General features: G+C 43.0%; 3 protein-coding genes across 11 annotated transcripts in view; all 3 read right to left on the bottom strand.

Moving 5' to 3' along the window:
* LOC106580911 (arf-GAP domain and FG repeat-containing protein 1) overlaps window positions 1-7621 on the bottom strand; it is a 72941-nt gene extending 65320 nt beyond the window's left edge. For 3 of the 6 annotated variants that reach the window (XM_082966559.1, XM_082966557.1, XM_082966556.1), the window contains exon 1: window positions 7257-7620. In XM_082966559.1, coding sequence (XP_082822685.1) covers window positions 7257-7423 — 167 coding nt within the window. In that variant the 5' untranslated portion in view covers window positions 7424-7620. Of the gene's footprint in view, window positions 1-7256 lie in introns of all 6 variants that reach the window. The other 3 variants (XM_082966558.1, XM_014162450.3, XM_082966560.1) reach the window with 2 other exon arrangements.
* A 2289-nt stretch (window positions 7622-9910) lies between these two features.
* LOC106580952 (large ribosomal subunit protein mL44) lies at window positions 9911-11778 on the bottom strand. The gene is made up of 4 exons (XM_014162543.3): window positions 11567-11778; window positions 10914-11382; window positions 10609-10781; window positions 9911-10359 (listed from the first exon to the last, which is right to left on the bottom strand). Exons 1-4 carry the CDS (start codon window positions 11611-11613, stop codon window positions 10146-10148), a joined length of 903 nt encoding a protein of 300 aa, XP_014018018.2. The 5' UTR covers window positions 11614-11778; the 3' UTR covers window positions 9911-10145.
* A 2087-nt stretch (window positions 11779-13865) lies between these two features.
* On the bottom strand, window positions 13866-19001 carry LOC106580918 (mitochondrial fission factor homolog B). 4 transcript variants are annotated; one of them, XM_014162474.3, is made up of 8 exons: window positions 18811-19001; window positions 17891-18105; window positions 17509-17681; window positions 17085-17176; window positions 16135-16299; window positions 15323-15379; window positions 14826-14916; window positions 13866-14701 (listed from the first exon to the last, which is right to left on the bottom strand). In XM_014162474.3, exons 2-8 carry the CDS (start codon window positions 18099-18101, stop codon window positions 14570-14572), a joined length of 921 nt encoding a protein of 306 aa, XP_014017949.2. In that variant the 5' UTR covers window positions 18102-18105; window positions 18811-19001; the 3' UTR covers window positions 13866-14569. The 4 variants fall into 4 exon arrangements, with proteins under 4 accessions (XP_014017949.2, XP_014017951.2, XP_014017950.2 ...); XM_014162476.3 differs by lacking the exon at window positions 16135-16299; XM_014162475.3 differs by lacking the exon at window positions 15323-15379.
* Between the last annotated feature and the right edge of the window lie 1189 nt (window positions 19002-20190).

A 20190-nucleotide genomic window follows, 5' to 3' on the forward strand; every position in this document is an offset into this window, starting at 1 on the left:
CCACTTCCTGTTTAACCACCCTGCATGCTGCTGTTGCAAAACAGGGCCAATGGGCCATGCCACCACTTCCCCACACTAGAATGACGCCAGGCTTCCTGCATACATACAGTACCACGAGGTAGACAGCAAAACAGTCCCTTCCCCTGCCTCCCACACATCTCTCTATCTCAGCAACATGACAGTCGCTCAGTCCTGCCAGGAAAGATTTGCACAAGACTCAGTTCAACGGCATAAGTAAAATGGATAGCCTGATCAGCAGAAAGGAGGATAGGTCAGATGAGGTCATTGTTCTGCTGGGAAACCAAATCCAAGCCCACTAGTACTAAAGAAGAACCAGCTAGCTATTGTGTTATTACATTGGAACAAGGTATAGACCACTAGCTAGACAACACATTAATAACCTAGCCTATAGGCCTATGTTTGGTAGGTAGGTAAGACTAGGTAGCATACACTTTACAGTTTTGGCTACCATCTTGGGTTCTTTTTCACATTACAGTCTGAGAGACCGTGTGAAACTCTTCAGAGGAGCCTGTGTGTCTGAGCTTAGAAAATAACTAAATTATCCCCCATCACAAAATGTAACACCAGAGCACAAGTGGGAAATTCACAGTGTAATACCTGCAGAACTATTAGAGAGATGAGAGAGGGAAGGGCCAAACTCTGCCCATCTGCAAACAATGATTCTCACACAGTGTTCTCAGTTGAAGTGCACACACACCTTAAGTGCCAGAACAAAGACATTATAAACACAGCCCACCCAGATAGACTCGACCTAATGATACAAGTACACACCTAAAACAGTTCCAGTGTGTGTAATAAGAGAAAGGGGTTACTGTCCAACATTGGGGTGCAAGAACAATTCTGACGGGCAAACCCAACACGGAGACAGAGGCACCTTAAAACCAGACTGGGAAGCAGCTAACATGCTGACTACACCGGTCACCTGTGTGCCATCGCACACGTTGATTTTGAACATCCACAACAGACACAATCTGGATACGTAGGTTGAAAGGTCAGGTCCAAACACATGAACCACTCATGGACATTTAGCTAGCTAGTTTAGCTAATTTGTCCTGGGTTATAAAGACTGGGTTGTTATTTTACTGGATCTTTGTAGAATGTTGACACATTTTGAGTCACACAAAATTGTGTGTTTCCTACTCTGACAATGAATCCACAGATAAAAGGGGAAACCCAGTTAGTTTCTAGTAATCTCTCATCCTGTAGTAGTAGTAGTAGCAGCAGAATCAGTAGTAGTAGTAGCAGCAGCAGCAGCAGAATCAGTAGTAGCAGCAGCAGAATCAGTAGTAGTAGGAGCAGTAGTAGCAGCAGAATCAGTAGCAGCAGAATCAGTAGCAGCAGAATCAGTAGGAGTAGTAGTAGCAGCAGAATCAGTAGTAGCAGCAGCAGAATCAGTAGTAGTAGGAGCAGTAGTAGCAGCAGAATCAGTAGCAGCAGAATCAGTAGCAGCAGAATCAGTAGGAGTAGTAGTAGCAGCAGAATCAGTAGTAGCAGAATCAGTAGTAGTAGTAGTAGCAGCAGCAGAATCAGTAGTAGCAGAATCAGTAGGAGCAGTAGCAGCAGCAGCAGCAGAATCAGTAGTAGTAGCAGCAGCAGAATCAGTAGTAGTAGCAGCAGCGGCAGCAGAATCAGTAGTAGTAGTAGTAGTAGCAGCAGAAACATTAGTAGCAGAATCAGTAGTAGTAGGAGTAGTAGTAGCAGCAGAATCAGTAGTAGCAGGAGTAGTAGTAGCAGCAGAATCAGTAGTAGCAGAATCAGTAGTAGTAGCAGCAGAATCAGTAGTAGCAGAATCAGTAGTAGCAGAATCAGTAGGAGTAGTAGCAGCAGCAGAATCAGTAGTAGTAGCAGCAGCATCAGTAGTAGTAGCAGCAGCAGCATCAGTAGTAGGAGTAGCAGCAGAAACAATAGTAGTAGTAGTAGGAGCAGCAGAATCAGTAGTAGCAGCAGTAGTCGTAGCAGTAGTAGTCGTAGCAGTAGGAGTAGTAGCAGCAGCAGAATCAGTAGTAGTAGTAGCAGCAGCAGAATCAGTAGTAGTAGTAGTAGTAGTAGTAGCAGCAGAAACAGTAGTAGTAGTAGCAGCAGCAGAATCAGTAGTAGTAGGAGTAGTAGTAGCAGCAGAATCAGTAGTAGCAGCAGCAGAATCAGTAGTAGCAGCAGCAGCAGAATCAGTAGTAGCAGCAGCAGAATCAGTAGTAGTAGGAGTAGTAGTAGCAGCAGAATCAGTAGTAGTAGCAGCAGAATCAGTAGTAGCAGCAGCAGAATCAGTAGTAGCAGCAGCAGCAGAATCAGTAGCAGCAGAATCAGTAGCAGCAGCAGCAGAATCAGTAGCAGCAGAATCAGTAGCAGCAGAATCAGTAGCAGCAGAATCAGTAGCAGCAGAATCAGTAGCAGCAGAATCAGTAGCAGCAGAATCAGTAGCAGCAGAATCAGTAGCAGTAGCAGCAGAATCAGTAGCAGTAGCAGCAGAATCAGTAGTAGTCCTAGCAGCAGAATCAGTAGTAGTCCTAGCAGCAGAATCGGTAATAGTAGCAGCAGAATCGGTAGTAGTAGCAGCAGAATCGGTAGTAGTAGCAGCAAAATCGGTAATAGTCGTAGCAGCAGAATCGGTAATAGTCGTAGCAGCAGAATCAGTAATAGTCGTAGCAGCAGAATCAGTAATAGTCGTAGCAGCAGAATCAGTAATAGTCGTAGCAGCAGAATCAGTAATAGTCGTAGCAGAATCAGTAATAGTCGTAGCAGAATCAGTAATAGTCGTAGCAGAATCAGTAATAGTCGTAGCAGAATCAGCAGAATCAGTAGCAGTAGCAGCAGAATCAGTAGTAGTAGCAGCAGAATCAGTAGTAGTAGCAGCAGAATCAGTAGTAGCAGTAGCAGCAGAATCAGTAGAGTAACAGTAGCAGAATCAGTAGTAGCTGTAGCAGAATCAGTAGTAGTAGTATTAGTAGCAGAATCAGTAGAAGTAGTATTCTTTGGACTTTATATGGCGGTTGGCAACCAACTTTAAGGTGCATTACTACCACCAACTGGACTGGAGTGTGGACCTCAGTTCAGCTTTCAATCACCCACTTGGGTATATGCTCCTAAAAACCAATGAGGAGATGGGAAAGGCTGGACTTGCAGTGCATCAAGCATCAAAACTAGAACCAAGTTCTATTTTAGCGCCTGCTACGCAGATGCTCGTTGATACGCGCAAGCAGTTTAGATGAAATGATTGAATAACATGTGTACATTCATTTTGCAATGCTTGCGTATGAAACGCGGGCGGTATGGTCAGCATATAAATCAGTCTCAATTCCCCTACCTCTTAATGGAGCTATTAAGGTCTTAATAGAGTAAGGGAGGGACACACACTTCCCCTTTTCTGCCATTATTAAGCTAACCATTATCTGCTAATGGACCATGACAGGTTGACCTCAGTGAGGCATTGAAGAAGGAAAGCGACGCCCGGCGTCTCACTGGGCAGCATTGATGAAGTAATCAGAACATTACAATGAGCATCTTATTGAATTAATGGCCAATGTGGTTGTGTTTCTTTCTGAACAAGGTTATACAAGTGCCTCCACAGAGGGCACGGCAAACAGTGGTGGGCTTGTGTCCTAAGGGTGAGGCTGGTGCTCAGGAACTTGTGTCAAGACACTACAGAGACCAAGAGAGGTATAGGTTGCTAATCTAGCTCTGCAGTGTAGCCTATGCAAACTGGGTGCAATTGAGTTCAGCAGAAGGCTACAGCAAACCTCATACACAAACTATGATGCTAGAGAAGAATCTGCAAATGTACTGACTAGCACAACATGGGTGGTTTTAAGCCTAACTGTGTAAGCAAGAGTAAAAACTGAAATCCCCACAGAGACCTGAGAGGAAAGATGTTCTGCAAGTGATTATGAAAATATTAGCATAATGACATCATATAGATCTACTGCAGAATATTATAGGCTAGCAAATCAGGGTTCATTTTCATCTCATTTGTATGTCAGCAGGAATTCTTTCAATGATGAAAAAAACAAACAAGCTTGCTGCTATTGAAGACAACAGATGTTCTTCAACCTAGCTGCAAACCAGGAAATGGTGAACAGTACACCAGTGATGTCCTCTGTTTGAGATATGTAACAGGTCGTTCTTTACCATGCATGCAACCACACACATAAATATATATACATAAATATATATATACACACATAAACATAAATATATATATACACACACACACACACATATATATATATATTACACACACACATATATACATATATATATATATATTACACACACACATATATATATATACATATATATATATATATTACACACACACATATATACATATATATATATATATTACACACACACATATATATATATACATATATATATATATATTACACACACACATATATACATACATATATATATATATATATATATATATATATATATATATATATATATATATATTTTACACACATTTCCTCAATATTTGACATTGCATTATTCCGGTGGTAGCAGGGAGGAGAAAAACACAGCTTCAGTCCCACTAATCCTCAAATCCCAAACTATACAGATGCTTGGTTACACAACAGTACAAGCCAGAGGTACAGCATCAACCTTGGATCACATTAATACTGTTAGCTAAATAGTGAGCCAGAAAATAGATTTCAATGGGAATGATCAATAGTCAAATGCCGACCTGTATAGTTAGCTAGGTAGATGACACTTGTTTTAATATGGTCAACTTTGCCTGGCTCGATAACTAGCTGAGTGGTCGACTAAAAAAAGCTAGGTGGTAGACAAAAAAAAAATGCTAGCTAGCCACCTGAGGAGCAAAGTTAGCTAACCAGTGTGCAGGCTGGTCTCATAGACAAGACGTACCATAGTAAACCAAAATCCATGACAGTCAAATTAGTATATGTTATGTTTGTTATGGTTATATAAAACAGAAGGTTACTTAAGGAGAACTCCACCCCAAAAAATATATTTTGGTATTTGTTTCATTAGTCCATTGTTGATATAGTCCAAAAATGTTTTGCATGTCAACAAACAAGTTTTCAAGAAATACTTTCAAAATACAGCCATATGATGCACTTTGCATCATATGATGCTACATTTGACTTCATATGATGCCCGATTCCACATCGACAGGACAGCAGTGGAGGTGGAAAGTTAAGTTCCTTGGTGTACATATCACCGACAAACTGAAATGGTCCACGCACACAGACAGTATGGTGAAAAAGGCAGAACAGCAACTCTTCAACCTCAGGAGGCTGAAAAAAATGTGGCTTGTCACCGAAAACTCTCACTAACTTCTACAGATGCACAATCGAGAGCATCCTGTCGGGCTGTATCACCGCCTGGTATGGCAACTGCACTGCCCACAACTGCAGGGCTCTCCAGAGGGTGATGAGATCTGCACAACGCATCATCGGGGGCAAACTACCTGCCCTCCAGGACACCTACAACACCCGATGTCACAGGAAGGCAAAAAAGATCAAGGACAATAACCACCCGAGCCACTGCCTGTTCACCCCGCTTCCATCCAGAAGGCGAGGTCAGTACAGGTGCATCAAAGCTAGGACAGCGATTGAAAAACAGCTTCTATCTCAAGGCCATCAGATTGTTAAACAGCCATCACTAGCACAGAGAGGCGGCTGCCTACCTACAGACTTGATATAATTGGCCACTTTAATAAATGGAACAATAGTCACTTTAATAATGCCACTTTAAGTATGTTTACATATCTCACATGACTTATCTCATATGTATATACTCTATACGTATCCTACACTATCTATACTATCTATTGCATCTTAGCCACTCTGTCACTGCTCATCCATACATTTATATATTCTTATCCCATTCCTTTACTAGATTGTGTGTATTAGGTTTTGTTGTGGAATTGTTAGATATTAGGTTTTGTTGTGGAATTGTTAGATATTACCTGTTAGATACTGCTGCACTGTCGGATCTAGAAGCATAAGCATTTCACTACACTCGCAATAACATCTGCTAACCATGTGTATGTGACCAATACAATTTGATTTGCGTAATACTAGTGAACGTCTAGCAACCCAAATGTTGAGTGCTCAAAACTCATAAACTAAGGATTCTAGCTTTATTTATAACTTAATTAATTCAACTCATTGTAAAAAATTAAATAAAAAGTTATAGAGCCCTATCTATTTTGAGTGTCCCGGATATTCGTTTACTATGGGCGCGTTCGTAAATTCCTTCTGGCTATCTATTCCGATTTCAGGGCCCTCGGAGTTTGCCAGAGCGCAGAATAAGTGATGAATTTACAATGCTCAACACCCGTTGAATATGGCCGGTGTCAGTAAAAGTCGGCAAAAGGCATAATTAAATTGTTGCCAGCAGCACAGATACTGTCACCAACGTTGTGGATGACATGAAAACAGCCTTAACCAGCTCTGCTAGGGCAAGTAAAATGGTCAGAGTGGGGTACTATCTCATTTGTGTCTGGAAGTAGCTAGCAAGCTAGCCAATTAGCTTGGGTGCTTGACTACTGTTGTGAGGTCAGAACGCTCCGTTCAACCCTAATCCTCCGCCAGAGCGTCCAGTGACCGCTCTGAATTTAAGAACGGACAATCTGACAACACTCTGAATTTACGAACTCCCAGAGCGCACTATGAGCACTCTGGCACCCCAAATGTAATTTACAAACACACCCTATGTTACGTCTACCCCTGAGTCCAGGTTGCAGTGTGAAAAGACTGCAGCAGCAGGTGACACGTTTATTAACTATAGTAAAACACACATATCATAGTCAGACTTCTTGCCTAGACACTTTCACATATAGCGGCTTACCAGTTAGTTGCTACTACCACTGTAAACTGGTTAACTGATTGGAGCCAGCTAACGTTAGCTAGCTACCGGTAAATTGACGTTATGTGGCTAGCTAGTTAGCCAACAGCGAGTTTACTAGCCAAATAGATATCTGTATCTGGTTAGTTAGTAAACTATCATATTGTAATGAAACAGCAGGGAACTATATTATTATTAATATTATTGTACTAGATATCGCGAAAATCTGTCTCTATTTAGTTACCTATAGCTAGCACAGCAGACACCCAACTCACAAGACAATTGCAGTTCGAAATGGAAAGAGACGGGGAGGGGGAGATAGCTAACGGTTAGCTAGCTAGTAAGTAGCTAGTTAGCAGACATGTTTGCGGCCTGTCAACGCGGAATGATAAGGTCACTCATTCAATCACATGTGTACCTACAGTATGCCAGAGCAGGAGGTGCAGACGAAAGACCCCACCGTCATGTTGGCATAGGTTGGGCCGCGCTGATCGCAGTCAAAGCACTTTCTGTTGGGAGGCAAACTCGTCATTTCTCTCAGCATCTTCAGGTGTTTCTCCTCCTGCTTTCTTTTCGCACTCGCCGCCATGACTGGGACAAATAGGGGAAGAAAATAAAGCCAGGGAAGGATGGGTAATTACAAGCAAAGGGAAAAGCTTTCGCTGCTAAACGGGTACCGACTCTGTCTGAAAGGAACGGAGTAGAGCGGCTACTTGTGCAGTCGACTGAACGAGGAGTCACGCACTACCCGCGCTTGGTTTCCATGGGCAAACCAGCGCCACCCAGCAGCTTGACACTTATCATTGCATCATGTGTCCTAATTCCAGGCACATTCCTTTTCATCATACAAAGAGGAAACACCCATCATCTCATACATCTTAAGATGTGCATCTATTATTATGGTATCATTACATTGGAACAAGAATTAGAGGAATAGAATAGTTAGAAGAGAATAGAATTGAAGATGTCAGAGATGTGTAGAAGATATGTATGTCACCTTGGGCGATTATGTGTTATAGATTTCAATGATCATAAATTGCTTATTTATTAGTGGTGGAACACTATTTGAGAATGTGCTATTCTCACTGCTTTTCTTATCATTCAGAAAAAAACAGCACACAACGTTGAGGTACATATAGTGTGATGAATTGAAATGCATTGAAAGTAAAATAAAAGGCTGCTATGCCCGTCTGAGTGACTGTGCTTCACATCCATGGCTCCTACTGTATAAAAACAAGTGCTGTTTATTGGAACATACATCACTGTGGCCAAGCTTCCTGCCATCCAGGACCTCTATACCAGTTAGAGGAAGGCCCTAAAAATTGCCAAAGACTCCAGCCACCCTAGTCATAGATTGTTCTCTCTGCTACCGCACTGCAATCGGTACCGGAGCACCAAGTCTAGGTCCCAATAGCTTCTTTACAGCTTCTACCCCCAAGCCATAAGACTCCTGAACAGCTAATCAAATGGCTACCCAGACTATTTGCATTGCCCCCCCCTCCCACCCCACCCCCATTTTTAAGCTGCTGCTGCTCTGTTTATTATCCATGCATAGTCACTTTACCTCTACCTACATGTACATATTACCTCAATTACCCAGACATTGACTTTGTACCGGTACCCCCTGTATGTAGCCTCAATACTGTTATTTTATTGTTGCTCCTTAATTATTTGTTATTTTTCTATTTTATTTATTTTTTACTTCAGTTTATTTTAGTAACTACTTTCTTAACACATTTTTTCTTGAAACTGCGTTGTTGGTTAAGGGCTTGTAAGTAAGCGTTTCACTGTAAGGTCTACACCTGTTGTATTCGGCACGTGACAAATACAATTTGATTTGAACTCCAAGGGTGACTAAGTCCCACTGAGTAACCTACATCTGAGAGAAGATCTGCTTTGGCAGCTTACCTTGGAGGACACTGGCTTAAAATAGGTCAAGAGTACAGGGCATGTATTCATAAAGCATCTCAGAATAGGTGTGCTGATCTAGGATCAGGTTGCCCCTCTTGTCATGATTCAAAAGTCAAAACTTATCCTAGATCAGAATTCCTTCTTTGAGATGCTTTTTGAATCCGGGCCAAGAAACATTAGTCTCTCAATACAAAGGTATCAGTGCAGATAAATAAGTGCAGATGTTAATTTTAAGACATTATACAGATGAACATGAATGAGGATGCAACCCCTTCTACCCTGCTCTGTGATCCTAGTGGTGAATATATTGGGATGTAGGCCTATTAGGGCTGGCCTACACTTCTTGCCTGCAGATAGAGCCCTTCATTCTCCACCTAAAGGCTAAATGACTGCTTCAAAAATGAACGGACGAGAAAGAAGGAAGCTAGGCCCACAGGTTCTGCTGCCGATGCGTCGAGGGACCAGGGAGGGATGATAGCACAGTTGGCATGAAGTGGACCAGATGGAGAGTGAAATGAGTGTATATTACACACCCACATGTAACATCACTGTTCAGCCATGCTATGTTCTGCTTACAATCACTACAGATAAAATACTCAATTTGTAATAATTACAGAATCCAAATACTTTCTGTAAAAGTAATTTGATGTAAAAGACAGATTACCCAGTTGAGGTCTAAGAGCAATTATCCAGTTGGTTCCCATCATGTGCAAATAAATGCACAATAAAAGTGCATTTGCAAAGTGCCAAAACGGGTGTCTATACTGGTGTCAGACTTTTCATAGTAAAATACAGCTTTAATAAACCAGGCCAGACTCAAGTCGAGTTCTCACTCCAAGTTCTGCCGATTGGTAGCAGTGGCATTTGCAGAGGATAAAATAGGGAGCCACATCTCCCACTATGGATGTCAGGGACATTGTCCTGGCAACCAATCACAGCAGGTGATCCTGACTAGCCCAAAAATGACCTTCCAATTTATAGTGTCGTGGATTCTTCTCTTGTGATATCAATCCAGACATTTTGCACATTGCTAACCCATGTTTTTTTTTAGAGCAGACTAATATCAACTGTTGTGGGACAGTCATACATCAATGAATAACACCTAATAATAAGCAGACAGGATAAACCAAAGATGGTATAATAAACATTCTTTCAAGAGACGTGCTCAGGGATACATATTTATTATGGACATGAAACATTTTGCTTTTACATCAATATTATATTACACAAAAAAAAAAACAGTATTTTGCCAAAGGACAGTCCTCTAATTTACAGGGCTGAGCAGACCACATAGTTTGGAGGGTATTCCTAGGTCTGGGGTTATGAGTCTGTGAGAGGTTGGTCTTAATAGGCTAAGGGAACCACTTGACTTTGACCCTCTGGCGTGTCATGAGCTGTCATCAACTGATGGAAGACATCATAGTGCTTGGAGTGACCTTAAGCTGCTGCTGATGGATTGAGGGTAGGAGCCCGAGCTGCTCCTCTGCTGCAGAGAAGTCACAGGGTCTCCGGTTCTCAGTGTAGCCATAGATTTTCCTCAGGGCCACGCGTGCCGACTCCTCCTCTGCAGCCAGAACGGTCTCCCCTGGAGCCTCGGCAAAAATCTTCTTATCACTGAGGACACAAACACACACACTCACTCAGTAGCATAATCAATAAACAAACTACCGGCAGAACACTACCACATACCTCTCACACACTCCATAAGTAACGGCAAGAGTTTTTCCTGATCATCTGCCCCGACCAGGAAAAAAAATACTTTAGGTCCTGGGTCACAGCGTATTCCTGGTCAGGTCTCGGGATCAGGAAAACCTCCTGGCTTTATCAGGAGGCATACTGATGGGAGTGGCCAGTGAGGCGTACCTGTACAGCCCTACAAAGTAGAGTGGGAGCACAGTGCCGGCCGACCTGGTGAGGCGAGGCTCTGGGAGGGCCACGTTCCTCTTGGACAGCTCCTCCAACAGCAGCCCCATAGGGTTCACCACCGACCACATTTCAAACAGGTCTTTACCTACCAACTGGGTGACCAGGAAATCCTGGTGGGAGAGAAGAGGGCATGGGAGGTGTGATCATCTTTAGATACACAAGCAATCTAATGTTCATTTGAAATGTTTAATCTTAACCGTTAGTTGGGTGTGTGTTGAAAGTTGTGAGGATCTTCCTCTTACCCGAAGGAAAAGGCGTGCTCTCTCAGCTCCACTGCTCTCCTGGAGTGCTCCGATCACAGCGAGGAACGTACTGTGCAATACTTCATCAAGGACAGGGAATTGAGCACTCATAGTTAGGTCCTCGATGGCGAGGTTCCGCGCCACATGGCAAACTACTGGATGACTGGTCAGGTGGCCGACAACGGCGACCACTCCTTTGCTGGGCAGGCTAGGGAAGCTGGCCCTGCACCAGTCAGACAGGAAGCTCTTGGTGAACTCCAAGCCCTGTGTGTTCAGCTGAATGTTGTCCCCCAGGACCAGAGCGGCCGTTTCAGAGTCCACGCAGAGTGCCTGCCTCCTCTCTTTCTCTGACTGAATGTAACAGGGGTTCACGAAGGCTATCTTCAGGAGCTCTGGGGAGAAGTTTTCTTTAAGGCGGCTGCTGAATGCCTGGACCTCTGCATGGTAGTCCCAGTTAGGTTTTTGAGAGCTAGAAGACAGAACATAGGGAAATTAATAACTAAGACCACGGTGCATGTAATCAGTATATAGCTAAGATACAGTAGTCTATATTGGCTATAATATAGTAATTTCTGCTAACGTTAACCATGAGCACCAACACCAATGGCCTTGACTTGATCCCTATGACACCAAGCTATCTTAGCTAGCATTACCGTGGCTTAGGTGGTGGAAGCCCTTCTATCTTCAACTTTCTTTCCATCAAGAGTATATGCTTTCATCCATCGCTTCTTCTCTCGGGTCTGTGTAAGGAGTACATTTCTACACACATGATGATAGTGAATTCCAAATGTTAGCACACCACGATGTACAATGTATCCGGATGCCATGACAGTTTCTGACGGTGTGTAACAATAAACACGTTCCGGACCGCAACCCTAAAGCGCTAAATTAGTTCCAGTTTAGAAAATGATCAGAAGAGGGTTCCAACTTCCAACCATAGACGTGGTTCCAATTTCCATTGTAATAACAATATACTTCATACTAATGAAGTGTTAGGGAGTAGTGACCTACATTTAGTTCAACTAGTAATTTAATTATATTTAGCAGTAGCTTGGTGTAGGCTAAATCACATTGTGTTCAAAAGGCTAAATTACACATTCTTTAACATCAGACCCAAGAGTGATATGTTCTTGCAATTTGTAGTCTATGACATTTAGATGTGATAATTGTTCATGAAGTAGTTTGGAGGTAGTGAACTACTTTTTCTAAGTAACTTTAGTTCAGTAAACTATACTGCTCAAAAAAATAAAGGGAACACTAAAATAACACATCCTAGATCTGAATGAATGAAATAATCTTATTAAATACTTTTTTCTTTACATAGTCGAATGTGCTGACAACAAAATTACACAAAAATAATCAATGGAAATCCAATTTATCAACCCATGGAGGTCTGGATTTGGAGTCACACTCAAAATTAAAGTGGAAAACCACACTACAGGCTGATCCAACTTTGATGTAATGTCCTTAAAACGAGTGAAAATGAGGCTCAGTAGTGTGTGTGGCCTCCACGTGTCTTTATGACCTCCCTACAATGCCTGGGCATGCTCCTGGTGAGGTGGCGGATGGTCTCCTGAGGGATCTCCTCCCAGACCTGGACTAAAGCATCCATCAACTCCTGGACAGTCTGTGGTGCAATGTGGCATTGGTGGATGGAGTGAGACATGAGGTCCCAGATGTGCTCAATTGGATTCAGGTCTGGGGAACGGGCGGGCCAGTCCATAGCATCAATGCCTTCCTCTTGCAGGAACTGCTGACACACTCCAGCCACATGAGGTCTAGCATTGTCTTGCATTAGGAGGAACCCAGGGCCAACCGCACCAGCATATGGTCTCACAAGGGGTCTGAGGATCTCATCTCGGTACCTAATGGCAGTCAGGCTACCTCTGGCGAGCACATGGAGGGCTGTGCGGCCCCCCAAAGAAATGCCACCCCACACCATGACTGACCCACCGCCAAACCGGTCATGCTGGAGGATGTTGCAGGCAGCAGAACGTTCTCCACGGCGTCTCCAGACTCTGTCACGTCTGTCACGTGCTCAGTGTGAACCTGCTTTCATCTGTGAAGAGCACAGGGCGCCAGTGGCGAATTTGCCAATCTTGGTGTTCTCTGGCAAATGCCAAACGTCCTGCACGGTGTTGGGCTGTAAGCACAACCCCCACCTGTGGACGTCGGGCCCTCATACCACCCTCATGGAGTCTGTTTCTGACCGTTTGAGCAGACACATGCACATTTGTGGCCTGCTGGAGGTCATTTTGCAGGGCTCTGGCAGCGCTCCTCCTTGCACTAAGGCCGAGGTAGCGGTCCTGCTGCTGGGTTGTTGCCCTCTGACGGCCTCCTCCACGTCTCCTGATGTACTGGCCTGTCTCCTGGTAGCGCCTCCATGCTCTGGACACTACGCTGACAGACACAGCAAACCTTCTTGCCACAGCTCGCGTTGATGTGCCATCCTGGATGAGCTGCACTAGCTGAGCCACTTGTGTGGGTTGTAGACTCCGTCTCATGCTACCACTAGAGTGAAAGCGCCGCCAGCATTCAAAAGTGACCAAAACATCAGCCAGGAAGCATAGGATGTGAGAAATGGTCTGTGGTCCCCACCTGCAGAACCACTCCTTTATTGGGGGTGTCTTGCTAATTGCCTATAATTTCCACCTGTTGTCTATTCCATTTGCACAACAGCATGTGAAATTTATTGTCAATCAGTGTTGCTTCCTAAGTGAACAGTTTGATTTCACAGAAGTGTGATTGACTTGGAGTTACATTGTGTTGTTTAAGTGTTCCCTTTATTTTTTTGAGCAGTGTATATTTTTCTTAAGGGTAGCTTTAGCGTAGCTTAAGTTCTTCCAGTGTGAAGTAATTAGTAGCTCCGTAAACTATATTTTCATAGTAGATTCCCCAACACTGCTAATTAATACCGGTAACAACTAATATATCTAAACTCAAACATCAGAATTTGCTATTTTGTCATTTATTCAAATACAATTGTATGAATCTCAGCATAATATGCTGGTACATTATGACTGAAAACTACAACCAATTTGGAAAAATTGTGCTCCAGCCAGCAAGTTCTTGCTAAAAAAAAAGGTAGGAACTGAAGATAAAATATGAGAAAAAGCATATCATGCCTATGGCTTGGTGGATATGGGTCATTCATAATGAATCAAATGGTGTAATAGCAATAGTGTGACTATGTTTCCTTGCAGTATTATACATCAATTAAACCCATCAGCAAATTTCACATTATGTATTATATTACAATTTAAGAGTAGTACTTCACAACATTTTTACATCTTTTCACATCACTCCAGTCCCAAATAAATATTTAACATATGTAGCCCATTTCGATTTGTCTCCAATGTGGCTTATTCTTTCCTTTTCTTTAGACATCTTATCTGTTGGAAATGCCTCAGGGGCAATGATTACAACTGAGTAACATTAAGAAATATTTACAGCCGAGTCAAGCTTTGCTTCTTAAGCGAAAAAAATACAATTATATAGCATTGTAAAAAAGATGTACAAGTACATGGTTACAATAAAATTAAATGAAAACAAACATCCCATTGCCCAATAGCAAGGCCATCCAGCAATGGGACTAAGTGCAGAGAGTACATTTTGCTAACATTGACACAGAAGAGGAGAGGCTTTGTTCTCCACTTCTAGCGGCGGAACCAAACCCAGCTGTTGATAAGCCAGAAGGCTACGGTGACGGAGTACATGATCATCTCACGCTTGGCCCTCTCCTTGTTCTCCTCTTCTATGAGCTGGAGCCTCCGGTTCAGCTTGATGATCTATAGGCACACCAATGACAATCACATCAACACCACCAACCAATATAGCCAAAACAAAACATGTGGGCTTAATGATATACCTTCCATAGAAGTACAGTACAGTCTAAATATATTAGGAGCAGACCTGCCGTCGAAGTGTTGCTGCATCTACGACAGCCATGTCATCAGGAGCCATGGAAACATCCAGAGTAGTGTCTAGAGTGGCCAGGGCAAGCCTGGGGTGAAGAGAAATAGACCAAACACATCCTGGTTAACAATTTCTATCATGGATCAGGCATGATGATCTTTCTGATCGTTGATCAATGATGATGTAAAAGACAGACTGTCAATCAACTATTGTCAATGTATTTCTATTATAAATAAATTGACAATACATTGACAACAGTTCAATAGACACGCATTACTCATTGCGCAACTATCTTCTCAACTATTATTGACAGCAACACTCATCCTCTTCTGACAATAACTATAGCCTATATGATGAAAGGAAAGGGAGAGGAGGAAAAAGAAGGGAGAATTAGAGAGAGAGAGAGAGAGAGAGCGAAAGAGAGAGAAAGAGAGAGAAAGAAAGAGAGAAAGAGAGAGAAAGAGGGGTGAAGTCTACGTGCCAGGTGGAGTTACCTGGATTCATGCAGAGTATTAGAGGTCAAGGCAGACCCCCCTCGCAGCGATGGCTTGCTGAAGAAGGCAGAAACAGGGAAGGGAGAGAGGAAGCAATAGAGATAGAGCAGCACGCCAAAGTAGTGTCTCACACACGCAATCCCAAAGTCTCTCACACTCACTCTTGAAATTCATAGTTCCAATGTCTCAGGACTTTGATCATACAGTGTAAAACAGACCTCTGTAAGACTACCAATATATTCATCTCCAATACACATCACTACATAGGTTGGCTGTTGACATTGCTTGATAATGGCCTTACAGCACATGGATCGAGCAAGAACAGCACGAATTTAAAACTCAACTGTTTTCCATGAAAATATGACTTCGCTTTGCACACTACTCTCCTCTCAACCAATTCAGTCAAGCCCTGAGTGAGGCCACAGCTCAATAACAGCACATGAGACTAAGTCAATCTTGATTTGCAATGATAAATAAATATACATCATGACATATTAATAGTGTTACAAATTACCAGGTGTTCCCTACCCATTGCCCCAAAAGAAATGATCAAAATACGGTCAAGAAAAATCATTTTGTTCATTGAGCAAATGTCTAAATTATACGATTATAATTTTTTTCAATTGTCCAGCAGCCGAGAACTGATTTGATGACCCTGTCCATGCGAAAGAGACAACAGCAGGGACTTCATTGCCTCAGAGAGGATTAATACAATTGTGTTGCATTGAATTGAGGGGTTAATCTCTGCACGGTGAGCAGAGTGGGAGAGGTCAGCCTAGAGATGACCTTAAGAGGAAGGATCATGGGGTCACCTGCGGTGGTTCTCGTCCAGAACCTCCAAGACCTGCTGGTAGGCCCGGCGCGTGGTGGACTGGATGAAAGAGAGAACGCCGCTAGCGCTGTACAGGTTCTGTTCGTCCTCGGCCATGGCGAGAGGGGGGCAGGCGCGGAGAGGGGCTGGGAGGGACAGGGTCACACTGCCCCCACCAACATGAGTGGCCAAGCCAGAGAAAACAGAGCAGAGAGAGAGAGGGGAGAGGGGGAGAGAGAGTGAAGGAGAGGGAGGGGAGAAAGACCATCCGCACTTTACTCACTGTGCAGAGATAACAGTCACCAAAGCGTGACAGAGATGGTACTGATGGGGTGATGTCAAACAGATCATACTAGTGCACCACTGAACTATACCTAACCCTCTACCAGGAAGGGAGATACGGACACAAAAGCATGGAAAGGTCCTAATTAAGGTCCCAATGAGTCATCCCCCACAAAGATGCTGTGAACAAAATAGGATCCCCAAGGACGTTGTATAGTGAAATAAGCTTTAACAAATTAAATGGCTCTATGCCATGTTTACTGTAAGGTGTCTCTCCCTGGTACAGTATACTAAATTCATAGGTTAATAGTGAAGAGAATTAAGAGTACGTTTTAGTACCATGCTCAGGACAGGAGGGAGCTGCACTAATCTCACACTGACACAGAACTGCAACAGCACAGGGTGCAGACCCAGATACAACTACCAACCAAACAGGCTACAGACTGGGCAACACCACCGGCTAGAAACAGACACCCAACTACAGCCAAATCATTATCACAACAAATGAACAGAGTGAAAGATGGACAAACAGGCCAGCAGACAGGGAAAACCACTGGACAGTTGGAAGGAGGAAAGAAGAACAGGCTTGCGGAAGAGGAGAGGGGTGTGGTGGTGGTGGATTGTGCATGGCACTACTGGGGTATGGACCACAGTTGATAGGATACTTACGTTGAATCGTTTCTGGCAATCTGGCTATTGTGACGGACAGTGGTGTTCTCGCTGGCTGAACGTTCCCGCCGCAACCGCCCTTGCGAACGCACCTATGAGGAGTGGAGAACACGTAAATACTGATATCCTCTTCCTGTAAAATATGGACTTTGCCGTCACTTTCAAATAAACTCCCCATTGTCAGTGTAGAGGAAGTGGTTCTATGAACTATGCTCACAAGACAAATGGCTTTGCCAGAGATCTGAACATTTGTGTAAGCTCACAGAACTAATGTCTAGGCTTTAGCTCAGAGGGCTACCACAGTCTTGAGCTGCTTGGATGACCAGAGTTTGATACTGCTTGTTCACACATGCCTGGTCCATTGCATCACCCCATCAGTACGATCTCTGTCCATTTCTAGACTCTCCCGCCCCCACTACCTTACCTCCTCACTGGGCTGGGCTGGGGCTGCACTGCGCTCCATTTCCATGAAGTCCAGTGGCCGCTCATTGAGGGTGAGGACCCGAGGAGGGGTCTTCAAGGACAGGCTCTCTAGCGGGGTGGACTGGATCAGGTCCAGGTCTCTGGGTCTGGGGAACTGGGAGTCCTCACTGTCTCCTGAGAAAAGCAGTCAGGCAGGGTGTCACATAAGGGCCAATACAGGGTTATGTTCAGTAAGACTAAAATCGTTTGCAATGGAAAATGAAACTAGTGTCAGTGAGAACCCCATCCATTTGAAAACAATTTATCCCGTTTCGAGCCTAATGAACATGGCCCAGGAGTATCAACACTACAAAGACCCTATGGAGGACCAACGTAATAGCTACCGGACATTACGATCCTCTCTGGGACCTGCATCATGACGTTGTGCAGGTCACGTGAGCCTGCCTCAGGGTTGTCATGACCGTAGGGGCCCATTTTGAGCATCTCTGGGATCCTCATGCGCTGGCTGATGCCCTCTGTGTACTCCAGCTCGTAGTGGATGCGGTTCATCTCCGCCATCTCTGCAGTAGGAGAGGGGAATGCCGCTCCGTTCATTTGGCTGGAAAATATACAAAGAAAAAATATTTTCACTTTCAATATCAGCTGACCCAACTAACTGGTTACACAATACAGTTTGGGATTCCCTTTGACAACAATAATACAATGGCAAGCAAGTTTAACTTTTATCTATTAAGAGAAGAGGTCCTAAAATAAATGGTTATCCATGTAGCCACATATAGGCTTATTTTTAACTATACCCCAGGAACCCTTGATGGTGGTCTTCTTTATGAATTAAAATAGAACGAATTCTCGTGACGCCATCATGTGATAAGAATAAAAGAAGCATCTGAATCAAAGGCCTGAATGCATTGCCACTCTCCAGATGAGGACCACTTACTAATACCAAACTTACAGTAGTATTTTCACCAATGAAACCAAAATAGACCTTGGATGACTGGAATATCAACTAAAATAGCTCGCTATGTCTCGAGCTGGCTAGCAAGCTATCTAAGTTAGCTAGCTAGTTCTGTTGGTGCGATTAGTGTCTGTAATGTTTACCGAAATAAAGCCCCATAAATGCAATTCCAAGCATTATTCAGGGAGTAGCAAGCTAACTACTGACTGCGGCCTGACCAGATACTTTGAAATGTCTGTATGACAGACAGTTAGCTAGCACGTCACTAGCATGCTAGCTTTTCGAAACACCATTTCTAGCTGACCAGCAAGCTAACGTTAGCTGATAGTAGTAGCTAGCTGGCCTTACCCTTTGGTTTGTTCTTCTCCCAGCGATTAAATATACGTGCAAAAACGGATATGGTCCAGCTGAAGATTCAAGGGTGCATTACAGAGGATGTAGCATCTTTAGATGTTGATTCCAGGAGGCTGAAAGGGACAACAACGTATATTACCGCCCTGAATGAATGTCATGGATGGTGGACCCAAACAGGAAGTTGTTTACGTCACATGAAAATTATTGTTTTCCATACTGTAAAATACCTGTTATTATATCTGTGATAATTATTTCTACAGGGGTGGAAGAAGTACCAAATTGTCATATTTGAGTAAAAGTAAAGATACCTTAATAGAAAATTACTCAAGTAAAAGTAAAAGTGATCCAGTAAAATACTACTTGGGTCAAAGTCTAAAAGTATTTGGTTTTCATTTAAGTATCAAAAGCACATGCAATTGCTCGAATATACTTAAGTATCAAAAGTAAAAGTATAAATCATTTCAAATTACTTATATTAATCAATCCAGACGGCACCATTTTCTTGCGTTTTTAAATGTAAATATAGCCAGGGCCACACTCTAACACTCAGACATAATTTACAAACAAAGCATTTGTGTTTAGTGAGTCCGCCAGATCAGAGGCAGTAGGGGTGACCAGGGATGTTCTGTTGTGCGTGCATTTGACTATTTTCCAGTCCTGCTAAGCATTCAAAATGTGTCAGGGAAAATGTATGGAGTAAAAAGTACCTTTTTTTTTAGGAACGTAGTGAGGTAAAAGTAAGTTGTCAAAATATAAATAGAAAAGTAGATACCATAAAAACTACTTAAATAGTACTTTAAAGTATTTTTAAGTACGTACTTTACACCACTGGATTTCTGCACTCACATGGTGGGTACTTATTAACCATGGGTCAAAACATATTTAAGCAAACGTTTTTATTGTTTGATCATAAGAATGAATAGCTTTTCCTAAAATGTTGCCTGATGTATTATTCACTGATACAAATGATTTAGCCTACTTATTCAGCAGTTGTATCACAATTATTTGAGGGTTGGAGCAAAAACATGTGCAGAGATTGAGAGGGAGATAGAGAGAGTTAAAGAGAGTATGAATGCAGAGATTATAGAAGACACCGTGAAAGCTCTCTACAAACTGCTGGAGAAGATCAATAAGTAGGGAGAGAAGGTGGAAATAAAAGAGAATGTGTTGGAGAAGACAAGGAGTGGAGAGTGCAAAGGAGGAAATGAAGAAGAAGAAGAAGAACGAGGGGTAGAGAGGAAGGGAGGAAGGGGAAGGTGACAATGCAGAGATAGGTGGTGAAGAAGAGGGAGTAGGTAGTGATGAAAGACAAGGGGCTGGATAAGCAGAAAGAGAAACTGGAGAAAAAGAGCAAGAAGCTAGACATATTGGAGA

This window comes from Salmo salar, chromosome 20 (assembly GCF_965601325.2).
Source record: "Salmo salar chromosome 20, fSalSal1, whole genome shotgun sequence".
Taxonomy (NCBI): domain Eukaryota; kingdom Metazoa; phylum Chordata; class Actinopteri; order Salmoniformes; family Salmonidae; genus Salmo; species Salmo salar.